Source organism: Cygnus olor, chromosome 28 (genome assembly GCF_009769625.2).
Source record: "Cygnus olor isolate bCygOlo1 chromosome 28, bCygOlo1.pri.v2, whole genome shotgun sequence".
Classification (NCBI taxonomy): domain Eukaryota; kingdom Metazoa; phylum Chordata; class Aves; order Anseriformes; family Anatidae; genus Cygnus; species Cygnus olor.
This window is the reverse complement of record NC_049196.1, coordinates 3,092,950-3,107,428: the sequence shown is the minus strand read 5'-3', so window position 1 is coordinate 3,107,428 and position 14,479 is coordinate 3,092,950. Positions and strand designations below refer to the sequence as shown.

Genomic DNA, 14,479 nt, shown 5'->3' with positions numbered 1-14,479 from the left:
TTTACTTTAGGTATTTAGACACCTAAAATACCTTAGGATCTTGCTCCTTTGTGATAGCTTCCCTTTCACAAGGGAAGTACACAAGAGGGAAGTGCAGCATTAAAGTGCTTGCTGTAGCCTATGTTGCTGTGGAAACACAGTTCAGTGTTCTGTGCTATTTGGCATTTTCTATAGGCATGGCTTTGTGCCTAGCAATGTTTTCTGATGGGGAGCTGCAGAAAAAGCCAGTTACAGAAGCCAGATCACTGTACTTAGGAGAGACTGGTGTATCTCACACAGTGATACGGACAAAAGTGTTCCTGAAGAATTCAGTTTTTCCTTGGAATCCAGGAATGTGTCTAGATTAGAAATATAAAAGTCAAATTGCATCTTTTTCTGCCCATCTAATGTCTATTTTTTTTTTTTTCTTAGGTTCAAGTTAGCCAGCTAATAAACATCCATTCAAATTATACCCATGTACTAAGTTGTGTGGATTACAGAGTTTTTGCATATGCTAACATTTAATTAAGTTTTATGCTTACATTGCCTGGATTTTGTTATCTCTTCACTTCTTTGAGAAAGATTTTATGTATGCTTTTCCTGTGAATTGACACAGCAGAAACGCATGCTTTTAGAAACCTTCTTCGTGTTCAGTACAGTTATGCATGTGTTGCCTACAGTCAAACAGGGCACAGTCAGCAGCTAAAGTGATTTAATTTTTATTTGTACGCTCAATGTGCGTTAACAAATTCAACATACAAGATAGCATTACATAATGTCAAGTAGCTTATAGCATTATGCAGTTTCACACGTTGAGTTAGGTTTTTTGCCTTTTTTTTCTTTTTTTTTCACACAAAGTTGTAACTGTCCAAGTTAATTTTACAATAGAAGACACAAGGTAAAGAATAACCACATCTGGGAGATTTTACAGTGAGTCCACTGTCACTTACTGTCTATTTTACGTTTTAAAAAATATATATCTGCACATCTTCAGTTTCCTATTATTCCAGAAGTGTTGGAGCTACTTCTACCTGCCCGATAGCCTAAGTCTATTTACCCTGAGCATGTTTCCTTGACAAAGAAGTTCATCTTTCGTTTTCAGCTAAAAGAATCTTATAGAGATCATCTAGGCTTAAGCATGCTTTTCACACTGAAGGAAAAAAGGGAACTTTTCTTTTTGTTAGTGTGTTCTATTCAGGTGTTTGGAGCGGCATTGGAAAGCACAGTTCCGAGGAAAAGTTCCTAAACTTCAGCAACACAATTGCTTAGTGCAAAAACGAGGAGTGAAATAGATCTACACCAGTTTCCAAAGGAGAATTGTGGTTTGTGGCTGTAAGCCACCAATAGAGCATGAGCTAGAAAGCATTTAAGACAAAGATAAAATCTACTATAACCTCAGGCAGAAATCCTCATGATCAAGATCAATTAATCACTAACAAAAGTTCACGCTTCCATCTGCCATGCAAGACTGACAAATAGAGAGCTTCAGCTTCAATGCAACCTCTGATGCTAAAAGACACTCTGTCTAGAAGGAAGTTTCAATGAGTAACTCGTTATGAGTGAGAAATTCAGCTTTCCAAAAAATTTCTAAGGAAGAGATGCAAAGTATTGGCAACTAACAAAGTGCTGACTGTTCGCATGAAGAGCCATCCAGCAGCAGTTGCTTTACATTGTGGTTGGAAAGAAAACTAAGACTTGCTCCATTATTCTACTTTCATAAGTAAGAAGGTGGAAAGGATCATTTTTCCAACAGGGCTCTAAAATTCAGTAGTCAAGTCCTGTAAATGAGTTAAATGATTTTTTTTTTTTTTTATAGTACAGTATTTACATTCCACAGGGCACGGAACAGACTGGCTGCCTGGAAGCAACTAAATGAATACTGAAAATTTGCAGTCTTCTACATGCCTCTTCGCAAGCTCAGTTCTGCTTTATATTTCCATTGGAGACTTCAGAAATAATTTGAATTTCTACAGCTTGTTATGAATATTTACACTCAGCTTACCAGCAATGTTTAAAATTCATTATTTGCTGCCAATTATCATCCCTTCCTGGCTTGAATGTAGTAAGAAGCCAAATCACGTCATTTGCCAAGATATTACTCTGATATTTAAAAAAATGTCAGGCTAGTGTGTTTACAGTGAGATCTAATGCAGCTCTTTCCAAACTTCACTCATATTTCTGGAATTTTATGAACTTCTGTTCAAAACTACTGACTATTCAGGGTTAATAGCCTAAAGTGCTGCAGGTTGTATTTATCAAGTAACATTTTTTTACATTTCAGAGGAGGTGATAGTAAGCGCATTCTAAGTCATATTCACAGTTTAAGAGCTAACTCAAGCTGCTTTGAAATCCTAAAAATTAACTTCTTGAAGAGTTTGTTCTGTAGTGACAGACTTTGCCCTATGTTACCCTTTTTTGAGAGCTGTCATATGTAATGCAAATTCACTCGGGTATGAATTTAAGAGAAGCTTGGTGAAGTTTTCACTTCAAAGCTCTTTTCCGCAAGCTATTTTCTGATCTCAGTGTTACGCCATTACGAAAGAACTTACCAATCACGTAGAATTCCAGATTTAATGTTTAAAATAATCAGCAAGAGTTTCCTTAAGAATCAATGACATCAGTTTTTGTTTTTCTCAGGCCCTTCATGCACAGACAGGGTAAAATAAAATGTAATATAGTGGAATTCCTCCAATTCCGATAGTCTGTAAGATCATGTCTGTGCTAATTTCCATGTGGCAAATGCAAAGTGATCAGTTTGTTGGTGTCTGAATTTTAGATGCAAACCTTTGATGTAGCCTTACAGCTCCATAGCAAGTATATCACAATGTAAATCTTTTAATACCTGATAAATTAATTATTTTTTTCTCTGAAGGAAAGTGCCATTTTCCCCTGTATTTTCCTTTTGCATTAGTGCAGAATTCAAAACCACCTTTATATGGAAATGCAGTTGGTACTCCCAAACCAGTAAAGAAGAGAACTGCAAGAATCAATGGGCAGGCAAACTAACAAGAAACTAGAGGTTAAACAGCAGAATTCAGAACCTTTGGGAGAAGCCTAAAAACAGGCCAATTTTGGTGAATACCAGCAAAGACAGTTCGGCACAAACACAACTTCCATAGTGACAGATAATTGTATTAAAATCTGCAACTTGATATTGGTAGTTATACTAATTTCAGTTTGTATTAGGCATGCAATAGCGTGATTACACTGTATATATTTGTGGTATTTTTTTTTAATTTAATGCTCTTTAGAATTTTAGTGCCCTGCAAAATCACATCACTAGAGAACCGATCAGCTGCTGCTGCTCACGAAAGTTTAGTTCTACAGCTAAAACAAAGTTTAAGTCTGTTCTATGAGTCAGCTGTTGCTGCCGCAACCTCTGCTAGTATTCGCTCAGGCTGTGCCATTTGGCCACTGGCTTTCTAGGATTCTCACACACCTCTCGCCAGTGTTCCACACCAGCTGCGGTGATGCTGTGCGCTCCCAAAATCAGCCGTCCCACCACTTCGTTTTTTGTGGTACGGTCAAAATCAATAACTAGAAATTCAATGCTGATGTCAGGAAGGAGATCGACAGGGATGTCATAAATGAAGGATTCATTGAAGACAGGATTCAAAGTGCACTTCTTCACGTGAGTCTTCTTTTTTGCTATACGCTTTCTTCCGTAATAAACGTTCACCTTAACATAGGGATCTGCCAGAGAAGAGAGAAACAAACTAATAACACAGTCCAGTAATGCTCTTCGAGGTAATCGATATGGTTTAGCTTGCTGAACTTGAGCCAGCTACAAGTTAATTTTGCAAGTCTAGGCTACTCACTTCACCTCTCGCAGTAAGGGGGAATTGTTAGCACATTTTTTCATTGCAGGGCAACCAGCTTGAAGTTACCACTTGACATTCTTTACAGGTTTCAGCACCGTATGGGAAACTGGGGGAAGCAAATTGCATGTAAATTGTGGTAATTAAGCCTAGAATTACCACAGGTAGCTTTTTGGTGAGGTCAGTGCCCAAGTGGTCAAAATGTTCACTTTGTAATGTGAGCTATAACAAAAAATATTTTTACCCAAGTTCAGGAAATAGTCCAAAAAAGTATCAAAATGGTTTTAAGATTTTGTGGATGGAAAACAGTTGTAGTGGAAGGTATTAAAACTGAGAAAAGTTGAAAATAATGCCTTCATTTTTCTACCATCCTCGTTATTTTATCAGTCAGCTTGCTCTTTATGCAGATGTTTGTTTAGGATTAAAATTAAGCTACCTGGCATCCAGTCCTTTTTCACATGTAGCGCAAGTTTTGAAGCTGGAAGGCACCTGCCCAGCTGACAAAATTGATTTTCACTTCTTAAAACTGAAACAATGAGCTCAGTCAGAATAAATACATATAAAAATATAAAAAGATCATATAAGGAAATGGTGATAGCCTTGCGAGATTCAGCAGGTATGAGAACAGTTACTAAAAAATGTATCCTGTAACTGGAGATCATACATGGGAAGCTTTTTTTTTTGAGAAAAAGTTGAGACCTACAATAGAGAATTAAGGCTAGTCTCCATTCTTTTTTCTGTGCACCTCAAAGAGCTGCAGAAACAGGACTACATTTGGTATCAGTCAGGTAATCACTATATCTCAAGTTGATTCCAATCATTTTCCCATAATTGTGAAAGAAACCTTTGCTAGGGGGATTCAAGAATCTGAGAAGCTGTGACTGCAGAATAGGAAAGCCACAACAGCTGCTCTTCTCTTCACACAGCAAAATTTCCCAACAAACAACCAAACAGAAATGTTTCTAATGTCACAGATCATTCCAAAGCTATCTCCTACTCTTTTCTTTTCACTCTCCTCTACCCTCCTCTGTCAGGGCAGGATTTGAGGGACGTGCAGGTCCCAGTGGACATAATGATTCTAAGGGAGATGATGACTGACGGCAGCATGGAGGCGCAGAGCTTTGATTGGATTCGGAAAAGGCTACCTGCATGAAACTAGATGGTGCCGGAAAGATGCAACTATTAGTAACACATTAGGAAAGATTTGGTCTCATTTGTATAACCCTCTGTTGATCTGTTCTGTCACTTAGTGATCCACCACCCTTAGAAAGAGTTGGAGAAAAAGCAGTCAATCAAAGATGTTCAGATAAGACAGGTAAAAAGATCTGAAAGTGAACTGAACATCTAGTGACTTTTCCAGTGACTAGAAAAAATTCACTTCTAGTGAGGTTCTTCTCTCAAGGGTTGTTACTTATCAGAAGGCACAGCATTCTTCTTCTGCAATACAATTCCCATCCAACAATCAGCAGCTACTCTCTTTCCCTTCTCCCCCTGACCCAGCTTGTATTTTGCTACACTTAAGAGTTCTTTCACGTTACAAACGACAATGTGACATTTTGCTACAGCACCCCCAAACTGTGTAAGAGTGTCTAATACATCGGTCAACCTATGAATTGCACTCTGCGTGTCCTTGTGTGACTCTGTGAAACAGAGTGCAAACACATTTAGAGCTGGAGAAAATAGCTTCTACCTGAGAGGCCAGTGATATCCATCTTTGGCAAATGTCTGGCTTTCAGCACCACAACAGTCATTCGCTGCGCCACAGGTTGATAAGACAGTGAGACTTGCAGCTCTCCTCTGCTAATGCATTTCTGTGAAAAAGAAACGGCAACAAGATGGTCTTATAAATATGGGCAAATGTTGGAGCTCAGCAGAATTCTCCTTTCCCTACGCTAAATGCCTAAGAATTTGGAAAATTAGGTGCAGTCTATTTACGTACATTTTTAGCCTTACCCACATGAACTCTAGAAGGAGATGAAGTTGCATAAGGTAAATCATCCTGTGCTCTGCACCCTGTGCCTGCTGAGCAAAGTAAACATCGCTACAGCTCTTCCCCTTGAATTCTGTTTCCCTTAGGGTAAACCTGGTGGGCATGCTTAGAGAAAAGAACAGCTCTGGCTACAATCTGAGGTCTCCTTCTGGAAACAGCTGTGGGTTTTCGCAGCTTAAAGTTCATTGAGTTTTGGTGTAGCTTAGATTGGAGAGTAGCTGAAGTTCTGTAGGCATACTTTGAAAGGTTCAGCATCAATCCAGTCTGCAAAGGTAAAGGGTGAAGATGAAAGAAAAAAAAAACAACCTATTCCATTAAACTTTCTGTACAACCTTTCAAAGAGTAACATTATTATTAGGTTTGTTTTCCAGATGGTATTCATTAACTTTCATTGAGACACTAATTTAGATTAAGTTTATTTAGATTACGTTTACTTGCAATTGAGGAAAGCAGTATGGGTATGTGATTGCGTGGTGTCAGTAACAGTACTGATGGCAGAGCCACTGCAACAACTCGTACAGTTTATGCTCAAAGCTCTGACTTAGCATCTTGCACTGCCCCCATCACTGCCTCGTACTTTTAGCCCTGCAGTACAGTACAAATGGAAGAATTCTCCTGACTTCCACCAGGAAAATCACTACAACAAATGTGAGCTGTGCTCTGGTGATCGCCTAGGAGGACAATGTTTTTCAAATGCTCTTGCTGCGATTAGTTGGAGAAAGCCGTGCATGTAAACTTAAAGAAAACGTTCGTTCTAACTGGGGTGGCACTGTTTTCTTTCAGTAGTTCCCGTGTGTTTAACTTGAAGACAAATTTTTCAAAAGTAAGGAACGGCAGCCATTGCTGCGTATGCAAAATTACGGGATGTGAGTACACATACCTACATACAGTATATTGCTAATATGTTATTTCCTGGCCCAGGAGGAAATATTAAGAACTTTGGCTACCAGAATACAATGGACAAAGGGAGTACCTTTTTCCCTCCCTTTTAGGAAGGGAGCAATATTTAATAACCTTCTCATACTGTTGCCAGCTACTTAATAATATAGAAAATGACCCTGGTCTAGCACACCAGTATTGGCCACAGGGACACTGGTTATCTAGTGCAGTTGTTTGGTCTGGTGCTTCTCAAAAGGCTTGTTATCTGCATGAAGAAGGAAAATGGGATAGTAAAAGTTTTACGATAACATTTTTTTCATCTTTTGAGGGAGGGAAAACAACGTGTGTAGCCTTGGTGGTGTATGTTGTCAGCATTTTGGGGTTCTTTCGTTCTAAACTAATTTAATGAAGTCACTTCCATGTAATTTGCATTAGATGGTCTGTCTGAAATTATTGGGAATGTTCATTTCGATGTGCATCTTTGCTGGCTTGGGTAAGTGCAATAATTTCCTGGGTTTATAAAAGCAATGCTATATTCCAGATTTTGAAACTTCCTGTAACACTGAAAATTATGTTCAGTAAAAGCTGTTTTGACACTCTGAAACTATGCAGATTTTCAAGAATGCGCACCTGACACCAAGGTAAATCTATCTTTAATTACTAAGAAACATTAAATAATTTGCATCCTTGAGTAAATCCATTTTTATTTAGCATGATCTTTTCCTCTATTTTAATCTATTACTTCTAGAAATTCTAGCAGATATAGTCAATGCATTGAAAAGAATACAATAAAAGAACCTAAACCAATTACTTGTTTTCAGAATGTAAAGCATCCCAAGAATTTTAGAAAAGCAAACACCAGAACTCCATTTTTATTGTGATTCTTTTGGTTTGTTTTGGGTTGCTGACAAAGTCTCCTTTAAATAACTTTACAAAAAAAAAAAAGTTTAATGCTGCATAAAGTAGAAGAAAACTTCAAGTAAAATACTGTCACTCTAAGGCATGATGTGTTTTATAGAGCTCAGCAACAATTTTCAGCATGCTTTGGCAATAAGTGACCCCAAATGACATTTGCTATTGAACCTGGAGGACAGGCAGCAAAAATAAACTAAGCAAAAAACCAAACCAAACAAAAAACACTTAAGTACCACCCCCCTGCAGCAGAGGAGGACCTGGGGTGCTGTTGGATGTAAAAGGGGCTGCAAACTGGCAGCACGCCCTCGCAACCCAGAAAGCCGACTGCACCCTGGGCAGCACAAAATGCGGTGAAGCAGCAGGGCGAGGGAGGGGGGCGTCCCCCTCTGCCCCGCTCTCATGAAGACCCCCGCTGAAGGGCTGCATCCGGCTGTGGGTCCCCAGCACAAGGCAGACGTGGGGCTGTTGGAGCAGGGCCAGAGGAGGCTGCGAGGTTGCTCAGGGGCTGCAGCACCTCTGCTGCGGAGATTCTATTTCCTGAGGACGGAAGACATCTTCATTAACGTAAGCCATAATTTTTATATGGATTGTTTTTCTTTCTAGTTTACAGCACCAGACGCTAAGAATAGGATTCATTTCACCTGGATTTTAGATGTCTACATTTGACAAAACCATCTTAGACACACTTCATCCTCAAGCGGCGAAAAAAAGAGGGTCGTTTAGGGTGGGATTTATCTGAGCTGTTTTAGATGTCTACTCCAGGCCAGGAAGAATCATACGTCAGAGTCTGATGACTATGCTGATGTTCTTCTACTGACTTACAGCCTACAGCAACAAATTTGGATGCAGACAATTACAAATGTAGGTGTCTAAAATGGTCAGATGAATCCCTCTTTAAGTGAGATTTGTCTTTGCAGAGCAGATATAGTTACTGAGAATCTGCAATAAAACTTAGCACCCGTATCTCTAGCTGTCCCCCCCAAACAGAGTCTGTGAAAGAAGGCGGGCCACCAATTAATGTCCCTTTCTCACATTAGCTCCTTTATTTGCAGATGGGGACTGTACTTTTTTCGTAGCATCACTGATTGTAACATTCCTCATTTGCATGACTCTGTAATGTCTCTGCGTTATCAAACCTCCACAACCACACAGCAAAGAACTGCCGAACTAAAAGAGCACAGCCATATATTAAAATGATATGCATCTGTGGAAAAATGGGTTTCATGCCTAAGAATTCCTCACTAGATCACAGAGACTCCCGAATCAAAAGAACTGGGATCAAATATAATGCAAGCAGTCTCAAGTCACACCACATGAAGTCACTTACTTGTATGTTCCTTTTGAGAATCTCCCTGGTCAGCTGAACCTTCCCAGTGCTGGGATCCACTCCCGCAAGGGGCACCATCACTTCTCCAACCACATCATCTCGAGAAAAGCGATCAAAGCTCAACACCAGGAAGTGAAGCACCAAATCCTGGAGCTGGCTGTAGGGGATCCCGTAGAAGGTGAAGGTTTCATCAAAGACTGGGTCCAGCGTCTTGCGAAGGACACGAGTCTTCACTCGATGCCTTTTGTCTGGAAGAATTGTCATCTTGATGTATGGGTCGGAGCTCTGAGTGTGTTCATCCATAACTGGTAGCCCATGAGCCTCCTGAATGGTAACTACCAGTGCTTTTTTGGGAAAGTTGTAGTCCACTGAGAAAGTCAGTTCTCCCAACATGACATCATCCCCTGGAGAAGACGGGAGGAGGTTTTACTTCCTCCCGAGTGAGGCTTTGATCTGGACTTAGTTCATCTCCATAAGCTACTTTATTGGAAGCTGATCAATGTGGGGAGCTGCATTTGGCCCATCTGAAGCTTTATCAGACCCTATTAAACCAGATTCAGCAGCATCCACCAAAAGGTTTCCCCTTCCAGTCTCCTTAGGAGTGCCGTTCTTGTCTCTCCGGATTCGGTTAATTTTCTTCTTGTTACTCAAGGTCTCCGGATAGATACTGATGCCTTTCAACATGTGAATGAACTTATATGGTGGGGTTTTGTGCTTTTTTCTGCTTGCTGGTGACAGCATGTCCACACAAAAACTGTTACTGAGACAGAAACCACAAGGACAGTAGCACCAATGAGGCCTGCCACAACTGGAGAGACATCTGTAGGGAAGACAAGGCAGTGAGGAGACAGCTCGTACCTTTGTGCTTGCCATAGCCCTACAGGAGCTGGCGCATCTGGATAGAAAATCTATAGGATACTACTCAATAACCTTTGTATCAAAGCTTCCCCAGAGTAAAAAGTGACTTCCCGTAACTTCTGTGGTCCTGTGTGGGAGACATTTTGCACTCCCACTGCATGCCTGACCTATGTTTTACTCTCAGCTGATCTCCTGATCTTGCTAAAACCAATCTCCCGTCTTGCCAGCAGTAACATAGCTCCACACGAATAGAATTCCTTGATTTGCAGGAGGGCCTCTTTTTTGTTTAGTGCCCTGTTTAAAAACATTGCACAGTTCTATTTTAACAACAGGAAGGGAACGATAACTACAGACAAAACACTGGATCTGTTGTTATCCATTATGAACAATTTAAACCTTGGATAGATTACAATTATTTTTTTTTTTCTGGTGGGGGTGAATATGACCCTGAGCCGAGCTGTATAAGAGAAAGGGACAGCCTGTGTATGTCCCTCTAACATGATGATGATTTCTATCACACTGGTGGATCGTTCTTCCCCCACTTGTCATTCTGACCATTCCCACAGCCTCCTCTAGGAAAGTGGGTGATGCACGAATGAAGTGGTCGCATTGGTCTCGCCCAAAAGTTGAGGTTGCTCTCTAGTTGTTCCGCTGTGTTGCATTCAACATTTCTCTGCTTTTTCACCCCAGTATTGCTATTTACGTTCTTTCAGATTTTGATGAGCTGGCAGCTGCTGACAGAAGTCTTTCCACCCCACTGTTACCAAGACTCCTTTTAATGTGAAAAATCTAATGTTCAAAACCAACGGACAGAATATCCTGTAGTTGTATTTCAGGATTATTTGATATTTTCTAGAGTTTGTCAGTTGGATTCTTCAGCAATGACAGGCCAGAATAAAAAGGCGCTGCATTAATTTCTAGCAACCATGCTAGTTACTTTCTATTTATAACACTTGACTTTGGGGATGTATTATCAAACACAGAATGAAACCAGGAGTTTTGATTTCTCTAGTACATTATATTGACGTATTCAACAAATTCAGTCAAGGGCCACCAAGATAATTAAAGAGTTGGAGCAGATGGAGGATGGAGAACGGTGAGCAGATGGAAGATGAGGATGGATTGAAAGAGCTGGGTATACTCAGTCATAAAAGAGAAGGAAAAGGAAGAGATCTTTTTGCTGTCTTCACTTTCTTAGCGGGAAGACAGAGCTAGGCTCTTCTCAGACCCCCCCACAGCAAAGGGATGAAGAGCACCATACACAGACTGCAACACTGGGAAATCCAGGGAGAAATTAGAGGGAGGGGATTCACAGTAAGGACGGCCAAACACTGCAGAGGGGCTGACAGCCTGTGGAGACTATGCACTGGAGATGCTCAAACGGGCCTCAGCAACCTGATTTCTCTCTTCCAATGGACAGACGTTAAATTAAGAGCCTAGCGCACACAGCGATGGCAAAACCCACCAAGCAACCACAGCACCTTATCTTCATCAGCGCTCCTACCGGTGACATCGTGCTATCAATACTGAACGATTTCTGGCCCGATTACTGCAGAGACAATCCCTCCTGTCAGGGCAGCAGTTAATTCCACGGCTAATCAAAAGAAGACCAACGCAGGCGGATGATTGCATTGAGGTGCTCGCACGCTAGCTGTGGGTAGTATAAGCTGGGAGAAGGAAGGGTGCCTCTGAACCCAGACACTCCTCCTCCAGCAGTGCACAGCCAGAAGGCATTTTGCAAACATCTTTACTGCAGTTGCTATAGAACTGCTCCCTCTCTGAAGCAACTCCCTTCCTTCCCTACACACAGTATTCAAATTTGTTTTTAATTCTTGCAACATTCATATTTTCTGCTGGACAGATGCCTTCTGCAAGACTTTCCTTGACCCCCTTAAAACTGAGAAGGAATAAGTAGGAGTTAGAAATTAAATTCATCTAAAAAGTAAACAAGCCGCTGATTCTGAGGTGTTTACCTTTCTGTATAGTCTAAACATCTGAAGTTCAAAAAGTTACTTGTCACTAAAACAATGTTTTTATATTACTGTATTACTTTGGTAATTAAGGTATTGGTATCATTATTATTGTGTTATTGCTTTACTAATTATTGAAGCAAATCTTTTTTGAGGAAAACAAACCCATCTTGTCTTTTTCTTTACAAGTTTTGCAAATTGTTTCCACAGTAGAATAGAAAACAAAAAAATCACTGCCATGACAATAGCTAAATGCAACAGCTGGTACAAAAGATAAACTTGTCTGATTTTCTTAATTTCATTCTGTACCATAAGCAACAGAAAATAATCTTCCAAACTCATACCTGAAACTGCAAGAGCACCTGAATTTTTTATCTTCTCTGTTCTTTCTACATTTATTTTTCATTCAGGTTACTAGTCCAGAGGACAAGACTGGCAGACTATAACCTGATTATCTGATAAACTGAGGGAAAACTGTGATTTTCAAGTAACAATACGCCTCCTTTTTGCAGAATTAGGAGAATCACTTTTGATTAGATAGAAGTCTTCCCTTACTGAAGCTGGATATCTTTCACATGGTGACCAACTCCACAGATAAATCTGTCTTAGGCCCTACTGCCAAGCACAGTCATGGGACTGGAATAACTAAAGCAAGAGGTATTGACAACATTAACAAAACAGTAATACGCATATCTTTATTTTGTTATTTAATGTTCCTTGAAATGAGGCAAGTGGTCTTTAACAGCCAATTTGAATACAGTACAATTCAGCCATATACAGATATGAAAAGCTTCAGTGCACATGCAAAAAAAGACAAGTGCTGAAACTCCTTTCTTGTCCTGATCTCATTTTTTGTGGGTTTTGTTTCTAGTGTGTCCTTAAACAATCAGCTCTTGTACCTTTTATTTCCTGATACACAATCTTAGAAGAAGCAACCAGCAGTCACACTAGGAAGTGTCAGTTGAGTCTTTGCGATTTGTCTTCCATCAAAACGTCTGAACTCCTGAATTTGGCTCCTATTTTGGCTCCTATTTGCCTTGTGGCAAAGAGTTCCTCAGCTTAATTATGTGGCCTGAAAAATCAACTGCTTTAATTTTGAGTCGACCTCACCTCACTTTGTTTGATGCCTGTTCTTGTATTGAAAGAAAGAGTGAAAAATGATAATTCCCTACTTGCTCTGTGCTTCTTGTGGCACCTCTCTTTTCCTGGCTGAAGACTCTTCCTTTACATAATCTTTCCATACATTCATGAATTCTGTTTCTGTAATTCCTTACAGTTTTAAGATGCACAGATACAAAGCTACCTAAAAATACTTTAGTGAAGCTTTTGCAAGTTTCTGCACAGAACAGTGTTTTGAATGTCCATTTTAAATAACACAGCAGCCTATTTTGTCTCCTCTCTCGAAAAGAACTTCTTTTATTCAAAATTTGTAGAAGAGATCTTTGTTCTGATGTGATGCTAAGATTTAACTGAAATACAAACTAACTTTTTGGGATATGGAATGATGTTTTCAATTAATGAAAAATCATTGAAACTTCTTTTTAATACTGGTGTTTGCGGATTATACCCTAATGGCCACTGGTGGCCAGCAGTTGAATTATGACAGTACGAGGCTCTCGGGTTCCAGGAAAGACGCAAAAGGTAAATGCGTATATTAGATAAATGGTATAGTATGGATTATTATTATAAAGTGTTTCAGAATTTAAAGGAAATGCAGTGACCGTGCTTTAACTCTTGGGCCTTACAGTTGGAAGGGAAGGTCAGTCAGTCGCTGGAGGACAGAAAGAGGCAGCAATTTGAATTTGCAAGGCTGGAGAAACCAACCTGACGTACACCCCAACTGCCCTATTACCAGGCCCTGTGGGGACAGCATAAGCCCCTCAGAGGTTTGTCGGCGGTCAGGAAGACGGTGCTGCTGGCAGCCCGGCCGACGAGAACACCTCACGTAGGCACGCTGGGGCCCGACCGCGGCCGTGCACGGGCACTTCGGGGCCGTCTCGCGTGCGATGATTTAGCAGGGCTGCCCGACCCCCTTCCTCGTCGCCGCCGCCGCCGCCGCTCCCACAGCCCCGGGGGGCCTCGCTCGGCCGGAGGCTGCGCCCCCGCCCCCGCCTCGGGGACCCCCCCGCGCCGTCCCCGCCACTCCCCTCCCACCTCCCCCCCCCCCGGCGGGCACCGCCTTGACGGGCCCGCAGCCGCTCCCGCGGCCCCCGGCGGCCCGCGGGGAGGCGCAGACAAAGGCTGGGGCGCGGCCGGGCCCCGGCATCGCGGTACCGGCGGCCGGCCGAGCCGCGGGGCTCCCGCTCCTCCCACCCAGGCTCTTCCAGCTCCGTTCGCATCCTCTCGGAGGCGGGGGTGAGCCCCGGCGCGGCCCCGGCTGCCGGTGGGTGTTGGCTGCTGCCGGGGCCGTCGCTGTGAGGCGGGGGGGGGGGGGGGGGGGCACCAGGCAGGGCCTGGCTCAGCACTGGCGGAGTGGGGGGGGGGGGCGGGGGTGGAATCGGTGGACCGGGGCCCTCCGCGCGGCCCGGCCCCACTCACCGAAGCTGGGGTGGACGGGGGTGATCTCCGCCATGGTCCGGGATAAGCCGGAGCAACCGAAATGCGGAACCCGGTGCGGAGGCGCCGCGGTACCGGCCCCCGCCCGGAGGATGCTCCTCGCCCGGGATGCAGGAGCTGCCGACTGGTCCCGATGCAGCGCACGCCCCGCCCGGCCCGGCACCGCCTCCCCCCCCCCTTCCCCGCA

The 14,479-nt window shown here is 42.4% G+C and overlaps 1 protein-coding gene across 1 annotated transcript; it reads right to left on the bottom strand.

Annotated features, from left to right (window-relative positions):
* Positions 1–686: 686 nt before the first annotated feature.
* On the bottom strand, positions 687–14,449 carry SYT11 (synaptotagmin 11). The gene is given in 5 exon segments (XM_040538698.1): positions 687–3,672; positions 5,488–5,608; positions 8,909–9,630; positions 9,633–9,728; positions 14,275–14,449. Coding segments are annotated over 5 exon segments (1,284 nt in total). The 5' UTR covers positions 14,309–14,449; the 3' UTR covers positions 687–3,361.
* Between the last annotated feature and the right edge of the window lie 30 nt (positions 14,450–14,479).